This window comes from Notechis scutatus, chromosome 16 (assembly GCF_049901735.1).
Source record: "Notechis scutatus isolate UNSWTSFEM ecotype Mainland chromosome 16, rNotScu1.2, whole genome shotgun sequence".
In the NCBI taxonomy this organism is placed as follows: Eukaryota; Metazoa; Chordata; class Lepidosauria; order Squamata; family Elapidae; genus Notechis; species Notechis scutatus.
In genome coordinates, this window is record NC_142024.1 from 6,068,675 (window position 1) to 6,093,654 (window position 24,980).

Genomic DNA, 24,980 nt, shown 5'->3' on the forward strand with positions numbered 1-24,980 from the left:
CCAGGTTACTAACTTGCCTTCTGAGATGTTTGCTGGCTTCTCAGTCTACAGCCATGAGATCTCCTGGTGGTATCCCATTCATAGCTAGCCAGGCCTCTACCCATTACCTATTGGAGGTCAGTGAGGAATGCCAGTTAGTTCAATACTGACTCTTTTGGGGCAGCTGGCTGTTGGGGAGCATTTCTACCATTATTCAAGAGAGAGAGAGTTGCACTCTGCATCTGCTCAGAAACCCTGGAACAATCTCAATCAGTTTATATGTTTAATTTCCCGTTCCCCTCACTGTTAAGTAAACTGACTTGAACGTTAATGTAAATAAAACTAATTTAAGCCATAATAACAGTGGAATGCATAAATAATAGAAGCAAAGCAAATGAATTATCACTTAATTTAAACTTGCCTTCTTTCCTTTTCAGGGGAAAGAAAAGCACTTTATTTGTTTAAAAAGAAAAAAAAAATCGAAAACAGATATCCATACAAAAAGTGGCAGGATTTTCTCAGTTCTCGTGTCTTCCAAGAACTTCCGTGAACTGTGTTATCTTTTTGGCCAGTTGTGCCGGAAACCCCTGTGTCAGGATGGATAGAAAGGTAAGTGTCAACTCATAAAATATTTCTACGGTCTTTTTAGAGTTGCCAACAGAAAGGGAGGGAGCAGTGCAGCTGCTTGCAAACCGAAACTGCATTCCATAAATGTTTTCAAAGAGAGTAACTAGGTGATCGAAGTTTCTGCCTTGCAAAATTCTGACTGGAGAGCCTGATTGATGACTCTGGGCTATGGATGTGTCCCATTGGAGAATATGAATTACGATACACCCAGAGGGGTGGAGGGAAAACCAGGCTCAAGGGTGACAGTGAATTGTGCGTCTTAGAGTCGGCTACACCCAGGCAGTGCCGGATATGTTAACTCCCAATAAATCCTTTGGAAGTTTTGCTCCATGAGTTATTTGGGGGCAACTGCCGGAATCCTGACAGTAAGAAGAGAACTGAACTGATTTAGGTTTAAAAGGACCAACAATTTAAGCGTCAGGAATTGCCCAGCTATTTACTTCATTTCCAACTTCACCCCAGGAGGGCAAATGATCACCAAATAGTGGCATGACATATTATGGACTAGAAGAACCCTTGTAAATCTTCTTTGCAAAGTACAGACAGTTCTTTGACTTAACAGCCGTTTCATTTAGCAACTACGCAAAATTACAAGAGCACTGAAAAAGTAGCAGGACCATTTTTCACATGTACAACCGTTGTAGGTCACATGATCAGAATTCGGACGCTTGGCAACTGGCGTGTATTTATGGCAGTTGCAGTGTCCCGGGGGCCATACGATCCCCTTTTGCGGCCTTCTAACGAAGTCAGCGGGGAAGCTGGACTCAGGACTATCCATAGTTCCAATATTCCAGCTGTTTAAACAAAAAACCTTTGTTTTTAAACTCTACCAACCTGTTGGATTTTCCAGCTGTGAAAGACATGCTTTTTGTTCCTGCTGGCTGCTGTGATTTGCTGGCTCCTGAAAATTTCTGTAGGTTGGGGTTGTTGTTGTTTTTTTTTTGTGGGGTGGGGGGATGGGGGGGAGGAGAAAAGAGAACAGCGGGGAAAAAAGGACAAATGATCTGGTTGAAACTTTTGACGCTTCTCTTTTTCCTTCCATAACAATAATGATGAGAAACCCATCTCCAACTTACAATACATTGGCCAAGTATCGCCCCCTTCCCACCCGAGAGAACCACCCATCACAGCACCCCTCATATCTTTTCCCCATATCTGAAAGGGCCACAAGAGAACACAACGCACAACACCCACAAGCAGCCTGGTTTTTGTGATCTATAGGCTGGGCTGAGGAGAAGGGCTTGGAAAGGCCGCCCAGAGTCATCGGATACCACATGGGTGGCAAATAAAATTTCTTTCTTTCTTTCTTTCTTTCTTTCTTTCTTTCTTTCTTTCTTTCTTTCTTTCTTTCTTTCTTTCTTTCCTTCCTTCCTTCCTTCCTTCCTTCCTTCCTTCCTTCCTTCCTTCCTTCCTCCTTCCTCCTTCCTTCCTTCCTTCCTTCTTTCTTTCTCATTCATTCATTCATTGTTTGTGCTAATTTTTTCTGAAGCAGTAAATGAGTCAAGGAAATGAGCCAGCTGGGTCTAGCAATTAAGGCACCTGGCCAAACACCAGTAGGTGATGAGTTCTAGTTCCGCTTGGGCTGTTCCCTTTCTTTCACCCCCTCCACCCCCCACCCAATCTCTGTTGTTTTGGGGAAAATTGGAAGGCAGGAAGATGAATGTTCATTTGCTGCCTTGAGTTATTTGATTTGATTTGTCAATCGCTTACAAGATAATAGGTCTAAGTATAAACATGAGTAAGTAGGTATGAATAAATGGGGGTAAAAGGACAGGGACGGTAGGCATGGCACTTATGCACGCCCCTTACAGACCTCTTGGGAATTTGTAAAAATAATAAAAAGGTGGAGCAATAAATGCATACCTTGTTGCCAGAGGCCTGGATGGCGGGGTTAAATTGCCGTGGAGGCTTGGATTTGCTGCTCCCTGAAAAAGAAAGGAAAAACCAAAAGGGATACTCCTAGGAAGGAATGTCAGTGCAAAAGTACCAAGTCCAAAAAGTGACAGAAAACAAGAAAACAAACACCAAAGTGGCTTGGTGTTCAGCAACCAAAGGCACACCCAGCAATTGGGTGGTTAGCTGAAGAAGCAAAGGAAGGGTGATTTTTTTTTTTTTTTTACCGGCAAAGACTCGGAAATCCGATTTGCTGTAGTCGAAGGGTGTGAAGCGACTGGCGGCAGCGGTTGCCGCAGGCTGGGGAGTTTCAGGTTTGGCCTTTTTCCTCTTGGAGGCCACCATTGCAGGATTCTGGTCTTCTGCCTCCCGCTTTGGAGTGGTGTGTTCTTGCTGGAAACACAACCAAGGAAGGAGTAAAAGTGTCAGGGTTCCGAAGATTGCCCGAATTACATCATGAGCCTCAAACCAAGCTTCAAAAGAATTCGAAAGATTTATTAGGAGCAACATGTCTGGCACTAATTGTATGAAGCCAACTCTGAGACACGTGATTTACTATCACCTATGACCCTGTTTCCCCCACCACCCAATCCCCCTGGGTGTGTCATATATCAGATTCTCCAAACACGTTCACAGGCTGGGTGTCATCAATCACGCTCTCCAACGAAGGAATTTCACAGGCAGAAGATCCGGTAGCCTAGGCTACAGTCTCCACAAGATAAGCATGGAATGTGCTTCTGGCCTTCATCTGCCACACTGCTCCCTCAGGCTTTTCCTCTCCCACCTCCTTATGACAACTCGGAAACAGGCATAGGAATGATTTACGAGTTGCCATGAAGATCTCTGCATGGTTTCCAAGGAGGCAGGGCAAAAATTTTTGTCCTCCTGTGCCATACAGAAACTAGAACTGCAGCTACTTCAACTGTAACATATGAAGTCTAAATTGGGCAGTGGGGACTTAGGCCAACTTTAATCCAGCATTAATGAACAATGCTGGGAAAGAGTCTTCCCAGAAAGGATTAACAAGTTTCAGATACTTTCCTAGATGTCCCCAATGTTGACACTCACCGCAGCTAACTGGCGAACAGAGGCGGTCTCCGTGTCTTTGATCCTGGGCTCCGCATCCTTTGGGGCTGCCTGAGGAGTGGAGGCTGTGAGGGAGAGAAGGAAGGAAGGAAGGAAGGAAGGAAGGAAGGAAGGAAGGAAGGAAGGAAGGAAGGAAGGAAGGAAGGAAGGAAGGAAGGAAGGAAGGAAGGAAAGGACAGAGAGACTCAAACATCTGGACAAACTTGCTCTCCGTGTTGAGGGAAGAGAGAACTTTTCTCTTGAATACACGGAGAGCTTTGCTGGATCGCCACTCACGATCATCTCACTTGGCTTTTGGTGGGAACGAATTACAAACACAAAGTGTAAGGGTTCACACACCCATTACTTGCAAACAGAAATCCAAGGCAGTTTGATTCCTCAAAGAACAGTTTTATTTTGAGATATCATCTTGGCACAGACTGGTGGAAAACCAGCTCTGAGATTTCCCGCGTTTTCCACCTCATTAAAAAGTGAAAGTTTCAGGTTGACACGAAGCCTCCCCTCACTATTCTCCCCTCCCCACAGTAAGCAACGGCCTATCGCTTGGTTTCACTGCAGCATTTTTCTCTTCAAGGAAGATGAGCATGGATGCTCACTTCTATAGGGGTCCCAAACACACGGGGCGGTGGCCGGTGGGCACTCCCATGCATGTGCACCGGCTTGCCACTCATGCGAGTCGAGCTGCGTGTGCTCCGATCAGCCATTTGCACAGCCCAGTTCCCCTCTCTCCCCATCCCAGCCGGGCTGCCAAGCCGCAAAGGACGGGGACCGCTATTCTAGATGGTTACCCCTATGAAGTAGAACTTCTGTCCTCCCTCTCAGGGAGATCCTGCATCACAAGAAGGACCAAAGATGCTTTGGGTTCACGTTTTTATGAACCGTCACCAGCCTCACCTGCCTGAAGTTTCTGCTTTGCAGGTACTTTCTTTGCCCCGGCCTGAAGCTGGGCCTGGCTTAGGAGCTTCCACCGGTTACTGATCTGAAAGACACGGTGCTGCCTTTGAGAAAGTATCTCCCGGTGGCCAGATCAGCCGTGGCTTTCTCTTAGGGCAGAGAAGGGACAGGAGGCCACTGCAAGGTCCAGAGAGCCTCCCGTTGCAACAAACTGGCCGCTGGTTTATGGAAATGTTCTTACCTCATAGATTTTTGAGGACGGGTCTGATTTGGCAGCCTGGGAGATGTGAACCGGGCTGAGCTCTGCTGGCAAATACTAAGGGGAGTAAAAAAAAACAACAACAGCCAGGGACGCCTTAGTTAAGGCAAGAGTGTGTGGACACACCTAAGGGCTGGGCTGGCAGCTCCCAATCTTTTGGGCACCAGGGACCGGCTCCATGGAGAGTGGTTTTTCCATGGACCGGAGGGAGACGTGGTTTTGCCTGCTGCCTGCATCCCACGGATGGGGCTTTGCTTGCTTGCGCAGCCTGGTACCAGTTCACGGACTGGGGAGGGTTGGGGACCCTTGGATTAAGGTATCTGTTTGCGTCTTCTTTAAATGCCAAATAGTAACAGCCTGTGTGTGTGTGTGTGCGTGTGTGATTTTTACCATTCGAAACGGGTTCTCGAAGGACTCCATGATATGCTGAGCTTTCTGTTGGGCCACGGTTAAGTTCTTGCCTTTTTCATTCTCTTCGGGCTCCTGCGGGAACACAGGGAAAAGCTGCCATCAGCCCTAGCTTGTTTTATGGGCCGTGGTGGCGCAGTGGTCAGAGTGAAGTACTGCAGGGCTACTTCTGCTGACTGCCGGCTGCCTGCAATTTGGCAGTTCGAATCTCCCCGGGCTCAAGGTTGAATTCAGCCTTCCGTTCTTCCGAGGTGGGTAAAATGAGGACCCAGATTGTTGGGGGCCAGAGGCTGACTCTGTAAACCGCTTAGAGAGGGCTGTGAAGCACTGTGGAGCTGTATATGTCTAAGGGCTATTCCTTCCTTCCTCCCTCCCTTCCTTCCTTGTAGTTAGAATACAGTATTGCAGGCTGACTCTGCCCATTGCCAGCAGTTCAATCCTGACCAACTGGCTCAAGGTCGACTCAGTCTTCCATCCTTCTGAGGTCAGTAAAACAAGGACCCAGATTGTTGGGGGCAAGAGGCTGACTCTGTAAACCGCTTAGAGGGGGCTATAAAGCACTGTGGAGCTGTATATAAGTCTAAAGCCTATTGCTATCTTCCTTCCTTCTTCTTTTCTAGTAGTTAGAATGCACCTTTGCAGGCTGACTCCGCCCACTGCCAGCAGTTCAATCCTGACCAGCTGGCTCAAGGTTCGACTCAGCCTTCCATCCTTCCAATGGGGGCAAAAGGCTGACTCTGTAAACCGCTTAGAGAGGGCTGAAAAAGCACAGCGAAGCGGTCTATAAGTCTAAGGGCTATTGCTTATCCTGGATGATTCAATCTGGCCCCTTCCCTCTCCTCTTTCCCCGCAGACAAACGCTTCTCCGCTTGCCCAAACTCACATTAAAAACACTGATGCTAGCTCTTAACCGGAGACACAGCGGGGACCGGCCCGTCTGCTTTGACTGAGGCTCCACTTCCGAAAAGAGCCTTGCGTGCTCCAAAGGCGGTCCAGGGCCTTCAGGAAAGAAGAAAAGAAATTAGACCATAATAATAATAATAATAATTCATTTTTTAAAAAAACATATTTTTTAAAAAAATACCATCTTTTTGTTCTCCCAAGAATCTTTGGACGCTGTCCACGATTCCCCACCCCACCTTTTCTTAAATGACCACACTTTCGATCAGAGTTTTGGGGAAGATGATACAATCGGCTAATTTTGAGAGAGGAGGGAGACAAAGAAAGGTGAAGAAAATAGGAGGCGCCCTCCACCGTTTGGGTTTCTGCCCTGCCCACCAGAAGTTTTGCATCCGTACGTGGTCAGGATCTGACCTCCCCTTCGTGGGCGAAAGACGCTTCCTCCCCCTTTCCAGTATTTACCGTGATCCGAATAGTTGAGTTTCTCATCCTGCGCACCGTGGGAGCCGTCGTGAGGGCCGAACAAAAGTTTCTCTGGCTTCTGACAAAACCAAAAGACAGAATAACAGTTGGAAGGGACCTTGGAGGTCTTCTAGTCCACCCCCCCGCCCCCGGGCAAGAGACCCCAAATGGTTGCCCAGTCTCTTCTTAAAGGCCTCCGGTGATGGCGCGCCCACAACCGAAGGCAAGGCGTTCCATTGGTTTATTGTTCTCACTGTCAGAGAATTTCTCCTTATTTCTAGATTGGTTCTCTCCTTAAATTAGTTTCCACCCATTGCTTCTTGTCCTGCCTTCAGGTGCTTTGGATAAATAAGTCGACCCCCTCTTGATAGCAGCCCCTCAAATATTGGAACACCGCTATCATATCACCCCTAGTCCTTATTTTCACTAGCTTGGGCGTACACAATAGCTCTCCCATAGAAACAAAGGAACGATAAGTTTTGAAAAAAATGTAGTTAAGAGATTCTGGGAGCTGGAATTCTCCAAACTCAGATTTTTAGAAAAGGCAATTCTAGCAATAGCAAAAAAAATTTTTTTAAAAAAAAAAAACAGGCTTCTGTGGACTGTTTTAATTTTGTTGTCCTCCTGGAGCAAAACCCTTCAAGGGAAGAGGCAGGGCCCCCATTAAAATGACCCAAAACTTCAGTCTCTCTGCAACCAACGGAATCTAAGTTCAAAACGAGCTTAAATGGGGGTCAACACCAGAGTTTCCCAATTGTCTGGATGTTTGTGAGGAGCCCCAAATCAAGTGATGGAATAATGGGGAAAGAAGGCAACCTGGAACCTTGACGAAGGAGAGAGCCAGAAGCAACCCCGAAATTTAATCTGAAATGTCCTTCAGGTGCACCATGAATGGAAAATGGGCAACGGAGATCAAAGATTGCATACCTCTGGATTCTGAACAGGTTCTTTCCTTCGGACGCCAACCGCACATTCTGACTAAGAAGAGACAAAAATAATAATAATAATAATAATAATGAAACTCACCTGGAAAAGAATTCAAGGAAAAAATAACAATGACCTACGCCCCCTCCTTCTCCCCAGTAGAACATCCATCAACACTGCTTAGAGGAACTGGGCATGAAAAGAATCATCTATAATCAGCGGTCCCCAACATTTTGGGGCACCGGGGACCGGTTCCGTGGGGAGAGATTTTCCCGTGGACCGGAGGGAGAGGCGGTTTTGCGTGCTGCCTGCATCCCTCAGATGGGGCTTCACTTCTTTGCATGGACCAGTTTCTGGCATGCCACGGACCGGTGGCCGGTCCACGGATTGAGGGCTGGGGACCTCTGATAAGATTTTAAGCGCAGGGTTTCCAAACATTTTTCTTTCTTTCTTTTGGCCAGCACCCTCCGCTCCGTTACTTCAAAGTCACACCTGGGAGGTTCCCCCCTTACCTTTAACAGTGGCATCTCCCGGGCCTGGCAGATGAGGAGATGCATTTCGTTCAGCTGCTGGCGGACCAGAGGTGGAACTGGGTTACAGCAGGCGATGATTCCCTGGGGCTCTCTAAAGGTGGCGGACAAGGAGGAAGAGCAGGTCTGGGTGAAGGAGCCATTTTGTTTTGCTTACAAAGGGAAGGACATCCGTCTTGAACCACCTCATCTCATTCAAGATGGCTGCTTGTAAGACTTACTTGGGCAGCTCCTCGGCTATCTTTAACAACATGTGGTTGGGAAGGATGTATCTGCAGAAGAAGACAAGACAATTCAGATTAACAGAGTTGGAAGGGACCCTCTAGGTCGGTGGTCACCGACCAATGGGCTGGGGACCACTGGTGGTCCACGAGAAAAATTTGGTGGTCCGCAGAGAAATGTCACCCCCCAAAGCAATTAATCCAGGCTGCGTGGGAACACAAGGCTGCGCCACCCACATGGCCCGCGGGAACACAAGGCTTGTGTTGCTTGCATTGTGAACAACACAAGGTAGTGAGGAGAGGGGGGAAAGGGTGGAGGGGGGAATTTGCCCCACTCACCCAACGCGTTTGGCCTGGCCACCGGGCTGCTTCTTTCTTCTTCTGCTTTTGGCTGCATGCAAGGAAAGCAGCAGAAGTCTTTCTTTCTCTCCCCCAAACTCCACCAGAAATGAGTAATCCTGCTCCAAAAGGCTGCACCGGCGTGACAAGTCTCACAAAGACTCATTTCTGGCGGAGTTTGGGGGAGAGAAAGAAAGACTTCTGCTGCTTTCCTTGCATGAAGCCCGAAGTCTCTCTCCCCCTGAGAATGGAACTGAAGATGGTATCCGCGATCCCAAATAAAGAATGATAGATCGGTAGGAAAACGGGGTGGGGAGTTTTCCTGCAGACTTTTTTGGGGAGTTTTCCAGGGTCTCTGGTCCGCGGGAATTAAAATTATGAGTTTGGTGATCCCTGAGGTCCAAAAGGTTGACAACCCCTGTTCTAGGTCATCTAGTCCAAGTCCAACAATAAATAAGAGTTAGTTGCTTGTCTCGGGTGCCTGCTAAGGTCTTTGTCAAGAGTCCATATCTGATCCACCATAGCTAGAGCAAACCTCTTTTAAGATGGTCTGTCCAACTTCAAATTCCCAAAGCTAAAACTTTATTGGATACACCGTTTTGGTACTGAAGAATCAAAACCAGCTCTGGTTTTCGCAGGCAAAGGCTTGCCTAGTTAAAAATGGCTTCCCTCTCTCTCCGGATGATCACATTGTCCAATTCTGAGATGTCCTTTTGTTATGGGAACAGGCCTCCTCCTCCTCAAGCACCTGCAGTCATGACCTTGATGGGTTTCCAGGCTCTCACGATCCACGCACACATTCCCAGCACTCCCTCCCCCCCCAGTTCATTGGCAAACTGAATGTCTGACATAAATTGAAATTGACATAAGTGTAGCCATTTTTGTTAGTCTTAGTATAGGTTCTTCTTCTTACTTTCTCTGTGGTCGTCATGGGGGGAAGGGTTTTGGGCTTGACACATTCCTAAGTGGGGAGGAGTGGAGATAAAGAGAGTTGTTTTGGCTAGGTGATCTTTCTTCCCATGGGAAACGAGCTTTGAGGTGGAGATTTAGGACATCGAGCAACATTGAATTACTTCTATTGGACAATGTGACTTTGGGGTGCTGTTTCTAACTTGTAATATTGTGGGGTATTTGTGGGTTGTGTCAGATCTGGAATTACCATGGACTTTGACAATTTGATGCTTTCCTAAAGAAAAGAAATCTTTTTGGAAGGTGGATTTTGTACTTTTCTTTTAAAATGGATTTCATCACTTGGAAACCTGACACTGAAGAGCGAGAAGGTTTGAAAGAAGCAAAGCGGTTCAAGGGACCAACGGTCCCATTGTAACATTGAGTGGTCAGTAAACGAACTGTTGTAAGTCAAGGAGCGAGGGGTCCCCAACTCCCCCTGGACCTCACCAAGAATCTTTCTCTCACGTAACTCTAAAGTCCAAGCAAAACTGTTGGTTTGGTAGAACCCAAGAGAGGCGCCGAGCGGCCGTTCTCCTCACCCTGTGCTCTCATCCTCTTGACGCGCCATCTTGTCCCTCCAGGCGAAGAGCAGCCGAAAAGCTGTGAGTTGCTGGGTGTATATTTCAGAACACATCGTGGCTTCAATCACCAGCCAAAACAGGCTCCGAGCTCTGTTTCGCTAAAGTTCCATCATCTACCAGCCAAAACAGGTCCGAGCTCTGTGAAGATGGGCTTGGTATATTTCTAATTATGAAGAGATGAACACATACGATGGCCTCCTGCAATCATCTGCCAGCCAAAACAGGCTCCCGAGCTCTGTTTTCGGCTACGATGGCCTCCTGAAATCATCTGCCAGCGAAAACAGGCTCCCGAGCTCTGTTTTCGGCTACGATGGCCTCCTGCAATCATCTACCAGCCAAAACAGGCTCCCGAGCTCTGTTTTCGGCTACGATGGCCTCCTGAAATCATCTGCCAGCGAAAACAGGCTCCCGAGCTCTGTTTTCGGCCACGATGGCCTCCTGAAATCATCTGCCAGCGAAAACGGAGCTCACGGCCCTTCCCAACCTCAGTTTTCGCTGGCAGAGGCATCGCAGGCCGCTCCTTCGCTGTTTCCAGGGTAGCCCTGTGGGCCATATCTAAGCACCCCTGTGGGCCAGATCCAACCCACGGGCCTTGAGCTTGACCCCCCGCTCTAATGCAACAGCTTCTCTTCTCCGCTTGAGCCCAAGGATAGTTCTGCGTCTTCCACCCTCACCTTTAAGCAGATGCTCCGGCTTCGCTGCCAAACCACTTGGAGCTGAGTGGGCTGCTCGTTGGCCGTTTCCCAGAGGGCCTCTCTCACTCTGTCGTAGATGTACAGCAAGTAGTGGGTATCCTCGCGGGCGTAAAAGACCATTTCCTCCGGCAGCGGACTAGAAAGCAAGACCAGAGGAAAACAGGGTTGCCCCGAGAATCGTACACGAATTCTCAAATATTTCCGCTCCCTGCCCTCTTCCTGAAATACTCAAGTCACCATTGAGCCTATTGACCAAGCTGTGGCCAAGCAAGACAGTTAAGCGAACGTTGTCCCATTTTACAACCGTTCTTGCTGCAGTTGTTAAGTGAATCACCACAACTGTTAAGTTAGGAACACGGTTGTTAAGTGAATCTGACTTCCCTTTGATTTTGCTTGTTGGGAGGGTTGCAAAAGATCTCATGACCCCGGGACACTGCAACCGTCATAAGTGTGAGTCAGCTGCCAAACGGCTGAATGACCACAGCGAGGCTGCAGTGGTTTTCAGTATGGAAAAAATGGTCAAATGCCACTTTTATCAGCGCCGTTGTGACTTTGAATCAACACTAAACGAACTCAAGGACAATCTATATAGCTAAGGGAAATAGAGACCCAAATGGTTTTCAGTCAAGATTCACATTTCTATTTTCCCAGATAAATTTCGATTAGAGCATCTTCGTTTTCTCCTTCTTTCCTCGGGGGGAATGATGTCATAAGATGTTTTAATCAGAACACAGAACTGGAAGGGACCTTGGAGGCTTTCTATTCCACCCCCTGCTCAAGCAGGAGAGGCCAGCGTTCCAGCAAACCTCCATTCCAATCAGTAACTCCAAGACAAACATATCTCAAAAGTACCTTTATTAGAATAGCACCTGGCAAATCTGTGGAATCCCAAATCTAAAAGCTTTTTCGGCTTTCCACAATTTTTCAAACTACAAATCCATCCCCCCCCCCATCACATCACATGGCCCAATCACGATCCATCCAAAAGTAGGATCCTTAACAGATAACAGATAATCAGAGTTGGAAGGGACCTTGTAGGTCATCTAGTCCAACCCCCTGCCCAAGCAGGAGACCCTGCACCTTTCCTGACAGATGGCAGTCCAATCTCTTCTTGAAGGTCTCAAGTGATGAAGCTCCCACAACTTCCGAAGGCAACTTCTGTTCCATGGGTTGATTGTTCTCACCGTTAGAAAATTCCTCCTTGTTTCCAGGTTGAATCTCTCTCCTTGTTCAGTTTCCATCCATTATTCCTTGTCTGGCCTACAGGAGCTTTCGAAAATAGCTTGACCCCCTCCTCCTCTCTGGGGCAGCCCCTCAAATATTGGAAGGCCGCTATTCTGTCTCCCCTGGTCCTTCTCTTTACTAGACTAGTCAAGCCCAGTTCCTGCAACCGTTCGTCGTACGTTTTAGCCTCCAGTCCCCTAATCTTCTCTGCACTTTTTCCCAAAGTCTCCACCATCTTTTTTCTAAGCTAAAAGCAGCCAAGTGACCGAATGAATTAAGAGGAAACCCTGCACCGGAAAGGCTCTTCCCACGGACCACGGGGACAAATCTTACCGGATCCGCCAGTCCGCCAGCTGATACTGCTTCTTGGCATCCACGTCGCAGTAGAGTTTCAACAGATGATGCAGAGAGTGGCGTCCAAGGTTGAGCAGCCGAGCTGCCTGGTGAGTGTCGAAGACGTTCACCAAATAGAGGCCGAAGTCCCTCTGAAGCCACTCCACGTCCGAATCAGCACCGTGAAGGACCTGCAAAACGCCATCAAGAGAACACAATTGAGCCACTGACCGCTCTAGATTCTGGCAAAGGGCTCCTCCTCAACCCAGCAGCACCAGAAATGGGGGGCTGATGGGGCCCGATTGGTTCCCCAGCCTTCAGCCACTACCTGGTTCAGAGAGCAGCTCTCAACCATCCCACTGGGTCATCTAGCAAAGGAAGATTTGATTTTGCCAAGAATATACTTGTCGTGGCTGACCTGAGACGTGCCCGTGCTCGCAACCAAAGTATTGGAATGTAAGGGAGGGTTAGGAGGGAATTGAGGGAGGCAAGTGAGCCCACGGAGCCTGGGACAGTCCCGACACCCCAAGGTCAAACGCTGGGAGAACTCCAAGATGCTCAGGAATGTTCCCAAAACAAAATGAAAGCAATTGATGGGTGGACAGTGAACCGTGGGGAGGTTCAGGGGGAAAAGGGGGATTTTAGCTATGCTGGTTTTCGCGTGAAAACTTCAGAACTGGCGTTGCTACTTCTGTGCCTATGTGGAATTACCAGTAAAGTTTTACTCTTGGTAAAATAATGTCTCAGGAGTTTCTTTTCCTGTATGCACCAATGAGATGGTTGACGTTACTTTACTGAAGCTTAATAGCAATAGCAGTAGACTTATATACTGCTTTATAGTGCTTCACTCTAAGTGGTTTACAGAGTCAGCCTCTTGCCCCCAACAATCTGGCTCCTCATTTGACCCACCTTGGAAGGAGGGAAGGCTGAGTCAACCTTGAGCTGGTGAGGATCGAATTGCTGGCAGTTGGCAGAACTAGCCTGCCAACACTGCATTCTAACCACTGCGCCTCTTAAATGGTTACAGTAGTATAAGCTGAATGAGGTTTTTCCATGCAAACAACAGACACGCAGACACACCCTGGTTGTTTGCAAATGTCCAATCAGGTGCTTGTATATTGTTTAGGAAACAGGTTCGCAGCTCTGAATCTCCTTCGTGGGTTGGCTGTAGCTTCTCACAAGGTTCAACTGGGCTTCCATCCCCCCTCCCCCCCGTTCTTCCTTACATTCCAATCTCTCTCTTTCCCCCTCCCCTCATGAGTTCTCCATCTCTGTATTCCTGACCTTTAGCCACCTTTGGGAAAACCTCAGTGGGCTCAGTGCAGCCCACCCCTCCCAGGTGAAACCCAGGAAGGCTTGACTAACCCCAGAAGGGCAACTGGCTGTCTGCATCAAGATATCTGCCTCGTTCTCATCCCTAACCGTCTTCTCCTTTCACCTTGACAATTGCAGGGTCGGTGAAAGTTTCGTTCAAGATGTACAAGTCGCTGCGTAGCTCTAACGGGTCGATGATGAAGTCCTCTGTCCGGGTAGAAATTTGCATCAGGCAAGTCAGCCCCAAGAAACTCCGATAGGAATGGTGCTACGGGAGAGAAACCAAGTAGGTAATAAGTCAAAGTAGATAATAAGATAATGTACATATGTTGGGCAAAGCAGGTAGGAAGATACTATACTGTCAAGAGTGAAACTTGGGCAGTCTTTCTTTCTCTCCCCCAAACTCTGCCAGAAATGAGTCTTTGGGACCCTGCAAGGCCTCCTGCTCCAAGAGGCTGCACCGGCACGACAAGTCTCATAAAGACTCATTTCTGGCGGAGTTTGAGGAAGAGAAAGAAAGACTTCCGCTGCTTCTGCTGCTTTCCTTGCATGAAGTCAAAAGTTTCTCTCTCTCTTTCCCCGAGAACAGAGCTGGAGACAGTATCCTGCGATCCCAAATAAAGAATGATCGATAGGTAGGAAAACGGGGTGGGCAATTTTCCTGCAGACTTTTTGGGGGATTTTCCCAGGGTCTCTGCTCCGCAGGATTTAAAAGGATAAGTTTGGGGGGTCCCTGAGGTCCAAAAGGTTGGCAACCCCTGAACTAGAGAAATGAAACTTCTATAGCTCCATTGAAGCTTGGGTGAATCTGGAAACCTTTCAAGGATGTCTTAGCAGGTGTGAAGAAGAAGGCAGATAGTTCCAGTGGTGGGATGCTGCCGGTTTGGACTGGTTCAGGTGAGCCGGTAGTTCTGACGATCAGCTGGCCCCACCCACGCCCTATCCTGTCCTTTATTTCCTGCTTTGTAGCTCATCTCAATCACGTGGCACAGCTTATTTCCCCCCCCTGGCTATTCTACTTACTGTTGCTGACATGGAAAGTAAACAGCTGAGTTTCTAAATGCTCCATTTTCAGTGCTGCACACAAGTGCCTTAAGCTCACTGAACCGGTTGTTAAACCAGCGGTATCCCACCACTTGATAGTTCCCATAACAAAGAGAATTTGAGGGTTTGGCTGGGAAAATCATTGTTTAATTCGATGAATTGGGGCCTGAGGATCTCAGTGTTAGTTTTACCTTGACATCACTATGCCACGTATTCAATAAACACTATAAGGTTTTCAGAAACAAAATGGTCCTGGACTTTTTATTGGGATACTCAAGCCGGACGTTGACACATACGTATCCTGCTTTTTAGACTCACACCTTTCCCAAAGCAGGGATCTTCTCCGCAAAAGGGAAAAAATAATTAATGACAAACGGAGAATTTTTGAAAACACTTCCTCAGTTTAAAGTCCCACCAGCGTTTCTTGATTTCTGAGAGTCCAACTCACAGCCTCTCATTTTTATTTTTATTTTATTTTGCCAGCGTAAAAGAAAAAGAAGCCACACCAAAAAAAAAAAAGGCTCACCTCCAAATCCAAAGCAAACTCTTTGCAGCCCACCAACTTCTCGTTCAGGTCGACCAAGTCCTCCAAGGTGGAAATGAAATGGCAGGGAGTCTCCGCCAATGGTCTGAACATCTGGTCGTAAAAAGGAAAGAGGAAGGAAGGAAGGAAGGAAGGAAGGAAGGAAGGAAGGAAGGAAGGAAGGAAGGAAGGAAGGAAGGAAGGAAGGAAGGAAAGAAAGAAAGAAAGAAAGAAAGAAAGAAAGAAAGAAAGAAAGAAAGAAAGAAAGAAAGAAAGAAAGAAAGAAAGAAAGAAAGAAAGAAAAAGACATTGTAATTTCAACTGTAGAGCCCAGAAGGACCTGGAGGAAGATGGAAGATTTGGCCCAACGCTCACCTGGACCTGAGGCTTTTCGAGACATTCTGCTGGCACTGAAAAATGTTCCAGCTCATACCGATAAGGATGAGCAAACCTACAAGAATCCGGAAGAAAAGTACAATCAGGAACTAAGGTTGTGATTCTTAACTCATGAAGAAACCAGCAAACGGCAGTACCAGGAATAAATGAAGACAACCAAGTTGGTAGGTTGAGTCTCAAACTTTCTATATTTGGATGTCTTGGGACTAAAACCTATTTGTTTGAGGTATACAGCTGCCCGGAGTCAAGCTATGGGAGATTTATGGCTACATAATTTAAAGAATCTCCCAGAATTCCAAAGGGAAGGCTTCTCTGAATTTGTTGCAGGTTTTATGGGAGATGCAGATGCGAAGGAATGCTACAAGAAACACTGTCTGTTGAGGTGGGTTTCCACTGTTTTAATCGTTTTTTTAAAAATTCTGTAAGCTGCCCAAAGTCTTAACCAATTTAATAGATTAAATTAATGGCGGCCATAACACATCTAGCCATGGCAATAACAGCCCTCTCTAAACGGTTTAGAGTTGGCCTCTTGCCCCCAACAATCCGGGTCCTCATTTTACCCACCTCGGAAGGACAGAAGGCTGAGTCAATCTTGAGCCGGTCAGGATCGAACTGCTGGCAGTGGGCAGAGTTTTCCCTGCAATGCAGCATTCGGACCACTGCGCCACCCCGGCGCTACCCGATTAAATACAATTAAACTTCCTTGTCCTTACATGTCCTGCTCCGTCTGCTGGGTTCTCTGCTGGTGGAGGAAGTCAGCCAGGGCCGCGGGGACATCCAGATCTTCCGGACGCTCCTTCCGCTCTTGACGGCTCTTCAGGAGTGCTGGAGAGAGGGGAAACCAAGCGCTAAGACCCAGCCACCCCGCACACACACCAGTGCTCTCAGGGTGGCTGGTTATTCCCCAGCCTGTTGCCGCTGGAAGGAGCAGCCAGCCACACGGTAGATCTGTCTGTCCAACCTCACATTCCTCCCCTCTTCCCTCGCACCTTTGGGCAAGGGCCTCAGAGCGTTGGGCTTGACGAAGAGCTTGGCCACAAATGGGGTGTTGGAGTTGTCCACCTTCTCACGGAACTTGAGCTGAGGACGGACAATGTTCTTCGCGTGGAGGAGGCGGAACGTCTCCAGGTTCGACCTCGTGCTGGGGTCTTGGTTTTGCTGAGGAAAGGGAAATTGGGGTAGGGGGTGGGGACAGGATGAGACTTTCATCCAGTTAGATCAAAGGTCTTCAAACTTGGCAAACTTGGGACTTCAGCTCCCAGAATTCCTGAGCTAACATGACTGGAGGAGGAATTCTGAGAGTTGAAGTCCAGAAGTCTTAAATCTGTCAAGTTTGAAGACCTCTGATCTACAGTATCTATCTTCTATCTCCATCTCTACCTACCTACCTACCTTGTCTGTCTGTCTGTCGATCTAATCCAAGGGTCTTCAAACTTGGCAAGTTTAAGACTTGTGGACTTCAACTCCCAGGATTCCTGAGCTAACATGACTAGTGGAGGAATTCTGGGAATTGAAGTCCAGAAGTTTAAAGCTGTCAAGTTTGAAGACCCCTGATCTACAGTATCTATCTTCTATCTCCATCTCTACCTACCTACCTACCTACCTGTCTACTGTCTGTCTGTCTGTCTGTCTGTCTGTCTGTCTGTCTGTCTGTCTGTCTGTCTGTCTATCTATCTATCTATCTATCTATCTATCTATCTATCTAATCCAAGGGTCTTCAAACTTGGCAAGTTTAAGACTTGTGGACTTCGACTCCCAGAATTCCTCAGCTAACATGGACTGGAGGAGGAATTCTGGGAGTTGAAGTCCAGAAGTCTTAAATCTGTCAAGTTTGAAGATTTAGATGCTCTTGGACAAACTCCCAGCTGGTAAAAACCTAATTGTTTCCCCCCCCCCCATCCTAGCTCAGATTTAAAAATACGTGGCTTTGGACTAGAATAACAGAGTTGGAAAGGACCTTGGAGGTCTTCTAGTCCATCCCCTGCCCAAGCAGGAAACCCTATACCACTTCAGACAAATGGTTATCCAACATCAGGGGTTTTCAATTCAATGTACAGAACGTGGAGGATGTGTGTTTTGTTTATTTTCATAGTCGTAAATTGTACCCTGAAGATGGTATTTAATTTCATGGCACGAGGGGCAATAACAATAAACTCAACTCAACGGAGCTCGGGAGGGCTGCAACCGTGGGCCAATCCTTCGCTGTTTCCAGGGCAGCTCCAGGGACCAGATCTAAGCACCCTGCAGGCTGGGTCTGGCCCCCCAGGCCTTGAGTTTGACAGCCCTGGCCTAGACGCAGACCCTGCACTTCAATACACCAAGCCAAAAAAAACGAGCCTCACCTTGCGATTCCAGCTAGAGATGATTGTCTTGGGGGGCTGCAGGCCTGTGGGAAGGACCGGCTGCTGGTTCTTGTTTACTCCGGCAGCTTCGTCCAATAACATGCCCTGAAATTTCAGAGAAGGAAGTTGTGGGCCTGTCGGGCGGATCGCAAGAACAAAAAGGGAGAGAGGGGGAGAGAGAGACAGAGAGAGTAATCCCTGGGGAGACTTCCCGGAAGGGGGCTGCTGCTGCTACGCTCACCACTCGTTCTAAGATGACATCATTGGCGTCAACCAGCAGGTCAAATTTGTCCTCCAGCTCTGTGACTTTGCTGTGGTCTTGAAGGTGGCTCCGACACCCATGGTACTGCATCACCTTACTCATGCTAAGGAGAGGGGGAAGAGAGGGAGAGACGGAGAGAAAGAGAGGGGGAGAGAAAGAGAGAGAGGGAGAGAAAGTAAAGAAAAGAGAAGAAAGAAAGAAAGAAAGAAAGAAAGAAAGAAAGAAAGAAAGAAAGAAAGGGAGAGGGAATGAGAAAGAAAGGAAGAAAGAGGGAGGGAGAGAGAGAGAAAGGAAAAGGGTAAGAGAGAAAGAAAGAAAGGGGAGAGAGAGAAAGGAAGAGAGGGAAAGAGAGAGAGGGGGAGAGAAAGAAAGAAAGAGGGGGAGAGAGAGAAAGGGGAGAGAGAGAGAGAGAGAGAAAGAAAGAGGGAGAGAGAGAAGGGGAGAGAGAGAGAAGAAAGAAAAGAGGAGGGAGAGAGAGAAAGAAAGAGGAGAGAGAGAGAGAGAGAGGAAGAGGGAGAGGGAGGGAGGGAGAGAGAGAGAGAGAAAGGAAAGAAAGAAAGAAGAGAAAAGAAAAAAGGAAGAGAGAGGAGGAAGGAAGGAAGGAAGGAAGGAAAAAGGAGGAGAAAGGAGAGAAAGAGGAGAGAAAGAGGGAGAGAGGGGAGAAAGAAAGGAAAGGAAAGGAAAGGAAAGGAAAGGAAGGAAGGAAGGAAGGAAGGAAGAAAGAAAGGAGAGAGGGAGAGAGAAAGGAAAAAGAGAGAAAGGAGAGGGAGGGAGAGAAAGGAAAGAAAGAGAGGGAGAGAGAAAGAAAGAAAAGGAGAGAGAGAAAGGAGAAAGAGGGAGAGAGGGACAGAATTTAGAAGGCCATTAATCACTTGTTAGCAGGAAAGGATGCTCTGTGCAAGGCAGTGTGTCTTCCTTTCTGGGTTCCATGATGTTTCTCAATCTGGACGGCAGACCAAACCCCCACCCCCACCCACCCACCCCTGCAGGCAGAGCTCCCTCCCGGCCCCTGCCCCGCGTCTGGCGCTGGAAGCCACTGGTAGGGCTACTCACCACTGCAGCAGCCTTTGCCCTTGCATTTCGCAGTAGGCCTGGAACCCCGGGAAGCTGCGGTAGAAATCGTACTCATCTCCAGGCTGAGGGAGGCCAGACGAAGCCTTGGTAGCCGAGACCACCGTGCCAAGGGCATGCTGGAGAAGAATGAGATGCTGATGACGATGACACACACATTATATATACCTTATTTACATGCATGGTACTTACACGCATGCACTATACACACACACACTTTGCGCGAGATTTTAACATAATTTAATTTGGCACTTTGGGAAAGTTAGGTTTGTATTGTACCGTACGTCAGAACGGGCAGCAGCCTTGAAACTACAACTCCCGGCATGCCCAGAAAGCCAAAGCGCATGCGCACTTCCCTCCCCGAATACCTTCACGAAGGAATCTGCGTCTCTAAACCCCGGGAGCACCATCGCCGCGCCGTTGCTTTCCATCGCCGGCGCCTCGGAGGAGCTTCCCAAGCCCGGGCCGCTCTCCGCCGCCGCCATGGCTCGCCAAGATCGAGGCCCACCGCGCTCCCGTCACAGGCGCCCCGTGCAAGCAGCCACCATACTGGGCAGCAGAACCACGGCGATTCCCCGCACAGGCGAAATCTCGCGTTCTCTCGCTCTCTTCCTCTCGCGAGACGTCGTCCCTGCGCGATCCAAAACGTTCAGAGCGCAGGGCGAAGCTTTGGGAAAGCCGAGTTTTGCACAGTCTTTGTTTCCGTCGGTTGTATTTCCCTCGCCTTCTTTAACAGCGTTGTTAGAAGCATCCCTTTAACCAGAGGTCTCCAAACTTAGCAACTTGGACTTCAACTCCCAGAATTCCTCAGCTAGCATATTCTATTTCTATTTCTATTCTATAGACTGCAACTTTGTCGCTTGTATCCTTACAATTTATATGGACTGTTTCCTAGTATGATTTGATTGCTGATTGTGCCCTATGACTATAATTAAATATTGTACGCTATGATTCTTGATTCTCAATGAATGTATCTTTTATGTACACTGAGAGTATTTGCACCAAGACAAATTCCTTGTGTGTCCAATCACACTTGACCAATAAAGAATTCTATTCTATTCTCACTGGCAATCAATCAATGAGATCAACCAATCAATCAGAATAGAGCTGGAAGGAAGACCTTGGAGGTCTTCTAGTGACTTCCAACCCCCTGTTAAAGCAGGAGATCCTATACCATTTCAGAGAAGTGACTGTCCAGGCCAGACTCTCTTAAAAACCTCCAGTGATGGAGCACCCACAACTTTTGAAGGCAAGTCATTCCACTGGTTAAATGTTAGGAAGTGTTAAGTGGTAGGAAGTTTCTCTTTCATTCCAGGATTGCTTTTCTCCTGAATTTTTTTTTTTCCATCCAACCACAATCCGACGAGAAGGGAGGATTTACTAGTGATGCAACCTCCTTACATTTAACTGAAGAAATGAATGTGTTTGGGGACAAATTATTGGCGCGCGCGTCAATCTGATAATTACGGTAAGAAGCGGCGCTCGAGGCTCCTCGCGCATGCGCCATCCTAGCCCCGACTGTCAATTGGGCGGAAGCATTGGCGGCGTGTCCTCACTCGGTGTCCAACGCTTTTTTTTCTCCCGCTCTTGTTGGCCCGCTTCCGTATCAATCTTGCCGTCCTCTTTCCTGATTGGGCCAATCTTTACGCCCTCTCCCCTCCTTCCGCGGTCGCACCGTAGGAGAAAGACCGGGAGAGTGGGAATAACTTCCTGTCATTTCCCTCCCCCGGCTTTCTATTGGCTGGGCCCTTTGTCCATCTTGGACTGCCGGCAAGGTGATTGGCTGGCGATCCAGAAAGGGCGGATGTAAAAAAAAAAGTGGAGGCGAGAAAAGGGATGGCGGAGTCGAGCGGGCCGCCAAGGGGGAGGAAGATGGAGGAGTGAGGCGGAGGAGCCGGTGGAGGATAGGCCTCGTCGTGAGTGTCGGGGAAATCCCCCTCAGCGCCTGCCCGTCCTTTCCCCGTTTTGCTGCCTTCGCCGAGCTTCGGCCTCCAGATTTGAGGGCTTCGAAAAACGCCGCTTTGCAGCTTTTTTTTTTTTTTTAGCGCGATGACCTCTCCGCTTCTCCCCTCAGACAGTTGCCCCGCCCACTCCCTAGGCCCCGCCCTCTGGTTCTTGACCCCCTCGTCTCTCTTGATAGGCCCCTCCCACTTATTAGGCGCCCCCCTTCCAGTGTGAACGGCACCCCTCAGTCGTGGGGCTCCTCCCAGCTGCCCCCCCAAGATTTCCCAGCTCTGGGTCATTCCTAGCCAGCTCACCTGCTCAAGTTTCTAGTCCTCCCTGAGGAAGTAGGTTTGCAGGGGCCACAAAGCAACCCCGCTTTGGGGGGCACTGGTGGGGCGTGGGGAGGCAATGCCAGATGTTGAAGGCCTTTCAGCAGCTGGCCGATGTGGGGGCATGCTGAGAATAGCCACACCTGGAGTTTGCAGGTTCCTATGGAAGATTATTCCACTGTGGACCTTGCTCAAGGCTGATAACTCATTTCCTCTGACGCAGGTGGTCCTCCACTTACTACAGCTCATTTAGTGACCGTTCAGGGTCACAGCAGCGCAAAAATGTGACAGTTTTCACAGTTAATGACCTTTGTGGCGTCCCCATGATCAAAATCCGGATGCTTGGCAACTGATTCATATTTATGACCGTTGCTGTGTCCCGAGGTCATGATGTGATCCCCCTTTTGCGACCTTCCGACAAAAGCTAGGGAAGGCAGATTCACTTAACAACTGGGTTACTAACTTATCCACTGCAGCAATTCACTTAACAACCGTGGCAAGAAAGGGCGTAAAATAGGGCAAAACTCATTTAACAAATATTTCATTTAACACAGAGAAATTTTAGGCTCGATTGTGGTGACAAGTCAATGGATACCAATACTGTGGAGAAGATGGGTTGACTTGAATGTTTCTCTTCTCTCTCCTTCCCAGGTTGCTTCCGGGTAAGTTTTAGCTGCGGCCGCTTCTCCCCCAACGGAAAAACCAGGAAGATTCAATGCCACCATGTCTGGGACGGTCATTATCCTCCAGCAATTTGCTGGTGGCCTCAAGAGCCGTAATGAAGAGACCCGGGCGAAGGCAGCAAAGGATTTGCAGCATTATGTCACCATGGAGCTCCGAGAGGTGAGTTGGGAAGACTCTTCATAGCACTAATGTAGATAGATAGATAGATAGATAGATAGATAGATAGATAGATAGATAGATAGATAGATAGATAGAATAAATAGAATAAATAGAATAAATAGATAGATAGAATAAATAGAATAGAACAGAACAGAATAGAATAGATAGAATTCTTTATTGGCCAAGTGTGATTGGACACACAAGGAATTTGTCTTTGGTGCATAGGCTCCCAGTGTACATAAAAGAAAAGATACATTCATCAAGAACCATAAGGTAGAACACTTAATAATAGTCGTAGGGTACAATAAGCAATCAAATCATACTAGGAAACAGTCAATAAAAATCGTTTGGATACAAGCGACAAAGTTATAGTCATGCAGTCACCAGTGGGAGGGAATGGGTGATAAGGAGGGATGAGAAGATTAATAGTAATAGTAGTGCAGACTTTGTAAATAGTTGGACAGTGTTGAGGGAATTATTTGTTTAGCAGAGTGATGGCGTTTGGGGAAAAACTGTCCTTGTGTCTAGTTGTTCTGGTGTGCAGTGCTCTATAGCGTCATTTTGAGGGTAACAGTTTATGTCCAGGATGTGAGGGGTCTGTAAATATTTTCACAGCCCTCTTTTTTGACTCGTGCAGTATACAGCTCTTCAAATGGAAGGCAGGTGGGTAGTAATTGTTTTTTTCTGCAGTCCTAATTATCCTCTGTAGTCTGTGTCTGTCCTGTTGGGTTGCTGAACCAAACCAGACAGTTATAGAGATGCAGATGACAGACTCAGTCATTCCTCTGTAGAACCTAGCTTGGGTCATGAAACGTCTGCAAGAAAACCACCAGGCTCTGAGAACACCTAGAGTCCCTCATGTCAACCCCGATCTACAAATATTCTCCTTTATTAAACCCTTCGTAGTGTGACTGTGGGATGGAGAAGTGATCTGTGCCTGAACCATGAAGCCCATTTTCCTGCTCTGAACTTTGCTTTCTTCAACGGAAGCAAACAAGAAACCCTTTTTCCCCTCTCTCTTTCTGAGTTAAGATCAGACATATTTCTTTCGTGTTTTGTTTCATCCTTTTCCGTTAAGGTTTGATGAAAGGTTTTGGGTAATTCGCACCCACTTTTTTTCCCCCTCCTGCACAGATGAGCCAGGAAGAATCCACACGTTTTTACGATCAGCTGAACCATCACATCTTTGAGTTGGTCTCGAGTTCAGATGCAAATGAAAGGAAAGGAGGCATTTTGGCTATAGGTGAGTAGCCAGATAGATTGCCTGAAGAATACTGGTTGAGAGCTCTGTAAAACCTGTTCGTGATGTGTGTCCCCAAAAAGTAGCAGGAATACAGATAGTCCTGGACTTAAAACAGTTCATTTAATGACCGTTCAAAGATAATGCAACTGAAAAAAAGTGACTTATGGCCATTTTTCACACTTATGACTATTGTAGCACCCCCGTGTTCACATGGTTTACATTCAAATGCTTGACGAGTGGTTCATATTTATGACGGTTATAGTGTCTTTTGCGACCTTCTGACAAAATCAATGGGGAAACCAGATTCACTTAACAACCATGTTACTAATTTAACAACTGCCATGATTCACTTAGCAAACGTGGCAAGGAAACTCATAAAACGGAACAAAATTCACTTAGCAAATTTCTCGCTTAGCAACAGAAATTCTGGGCTCAATTATGGCCATAAATCGAGGAGTACCTGTATCCAGTGAATTACCCATATTGGTCCTTTAGCAGCTCCGACACTGGTGTGTTCTCTTCCACAGCGAGCCTCATTGGTGTTGAGGGAGGCAACGCTACACGCATTGGCAGGTTCGCCAACTACCTAAGGAACCTTCTTCCATCCAATGACCCTGTTGTCATGGAGATGGCCTCCAAAGCCATTGGGCGTCTTGCGATGGCCGGCGATACCTTCACGGCAGAATACGTGGAATTTGAAGTGAAGCGGGCTCTGGAGTGGCTTGGCGCCGACAGGAACGAAGGACGGAGGCATGCAGCGGTAAGAATAGCTATGATTCAAGCTGCCTATGATATTTTGGCCCCCGGGGGCTTATGTCTGAGAAATACACTGACTTTATTCCTTTTAATTCCTCCCACGTCCATCATGAAGTCACAAATGGATGTTTTTTCAGAGACACGTGCCAGCAACCCTTTTGATTCAATGTTAATGCTTTTGTATATCGTGTGTAATGCTGATGTATAAAACTGCTGTTCTTGGTGGGTCTCGTTTTCTTTACCCAGGTCTTGGTTTTGCGAGAGTTGGCCATCAGTGTTCCCACGTTCTTCTTCCAGCAAGTCCAGCCATTTTTCGACAACATCTTTGTCGCTGTGTGGGATCCAAAGCAGGCTATCCGGGAAGGAGCCGTTTCGGCTTTACGAGCTTGTCTTATCTTGACCACTCAACGCGAGTCCAAAGAGATGCAGAAGCCGCAGTGGTACCGAGTAAGAAGGGGGGGCATTTGGGGTTTCCTTTCCGAAGCCATAAACCCATTAGGCCGGTTGAAGTTGTGGGAAGGATTAGAATCTGATTTTGAGGCAAGATATGTGAAATTGCCATAGATCCTATCAGGCACAACTATTTTGAGAGGTTAATATTCAGTTC

At 47.7% G+C, this 24,980-nt stretch overlaps 2 protein-coding genes and 1 long non-coding RNA gene across 4 annotated transcripts in view; 2 read left to right on the forward strand and 1 right to left on the reverse strand.

The window, feature by feature from the left end:
- Nucleotides 1-392: 392 nt before the first annotated feature.
- On the reverse strand, nt 393-20,200 carry EXOSC10 (exosome component 10). The gene is made up of 26 exons (XM_087944748.1): nt 19,627-20,200; nt 19,241-19,377; nt 18,167-18,290; nt 17,926-18,030; nt 16,573-16,741; nt 16,297-16,408; nt 15,563-15,638; nt 15,191-15,301; nt 13,745-13,888; nt 12,307-12,497; nt 10,729-10,885; nt 10,192-10,217; nt 10,013-10,135; nt 8,184-8,234; nt 7,945-8,056; nt 7,436-7,486; nt 6,509-6,587; nt 6,030-6,145; nt 5,129-5,221; nt 4,721-4,795; nt 4,480-4,564; nt 3,568-3,650; nt 2,727-2,892; nt 2,470-2,531; nt 1,441-1,517; nt 393-566 (listed from the first exon to the last, which is right to left on the reverse strand). Exons 1-26 carry the CDS (start codon nt 19,741-19,743, stop codon nt 536-538), a joined length of 2,673 nt encoding a protein of 890 aa, XP_087800874.1. The 5' UTR covers nt 19,744-20,200; the 3' UTR covers nt 393-535.
- On the forward strand, nt 13,772-15,314 carry LOC113423149 (uncharacterized). The gene is made up of 2 exons (XR_003372342.2): nt 13,772-13,906; nt 15,148-15,314. It is a non-coding gene; the product is annotated as an uncharacterized LOC113423149 (long non-coding RNA).
- An 872-nt stretch (nt 20,201-21,072) lies between the features above and the next one.
- MTOR (mechanistic target of rapamycin kinase) overlaps nt 21,073-24,980 on the forward strand; it is a 65,495-nt gene continuing 61,587 nt past the window's right edge. For both annotated transcript variants that reach the window (XM_087944749.1, XM_087944750.1), the window contains exons 1-5: nt 21,073-21,174; nt 22,183-22,374; nt 23,509-23,617; nt 24,145-24,377; nt 24,620-24,820. In XM_087944749.1, the coding sequence (XP_087800875.1) occupies nt 22,255-22,374; nt 23,509-23,617; nt 24,145-24,377; nt 24,620-24,820 (663 nt within the window). In that variant the 5' untranslated portion in view covers nt 21,073-21,174; nt 22,183-22,254. The remainder of the gene's footprint in view (nt 21,175-22,182; nt 22,375-23,508; nt 23,618-24,144; nt 24,378-24,619; nt 24,821-24,980) is intronic.

Excerpts from the sequence above, each read along its gene's own strand:
- EXOSC10 (XM_087944748.1), bottom strand. The coding sequence starts at position 19,743 with ATGGCGGCGGCGGAGAGCGGCCCGGGCTTGGGAAGCTCCTCCGAGGCG. Across the intron at positions 15,639-16,296 it reads CAGCAGACGGAGCAGGACAT|GTTTGCTCATCCTTATCGGT; the intron begins GTAAGGACAAGG and ends GGATTCTTGTAG. Across the intron at positions 10,136-10,191 it reads ACCAAGCCCATCTTCACAGA|CCTGTTTTGGCTGGTGATTG; the intron begins GCTCGGACCTGT and ends CAGAGCTCGGAG.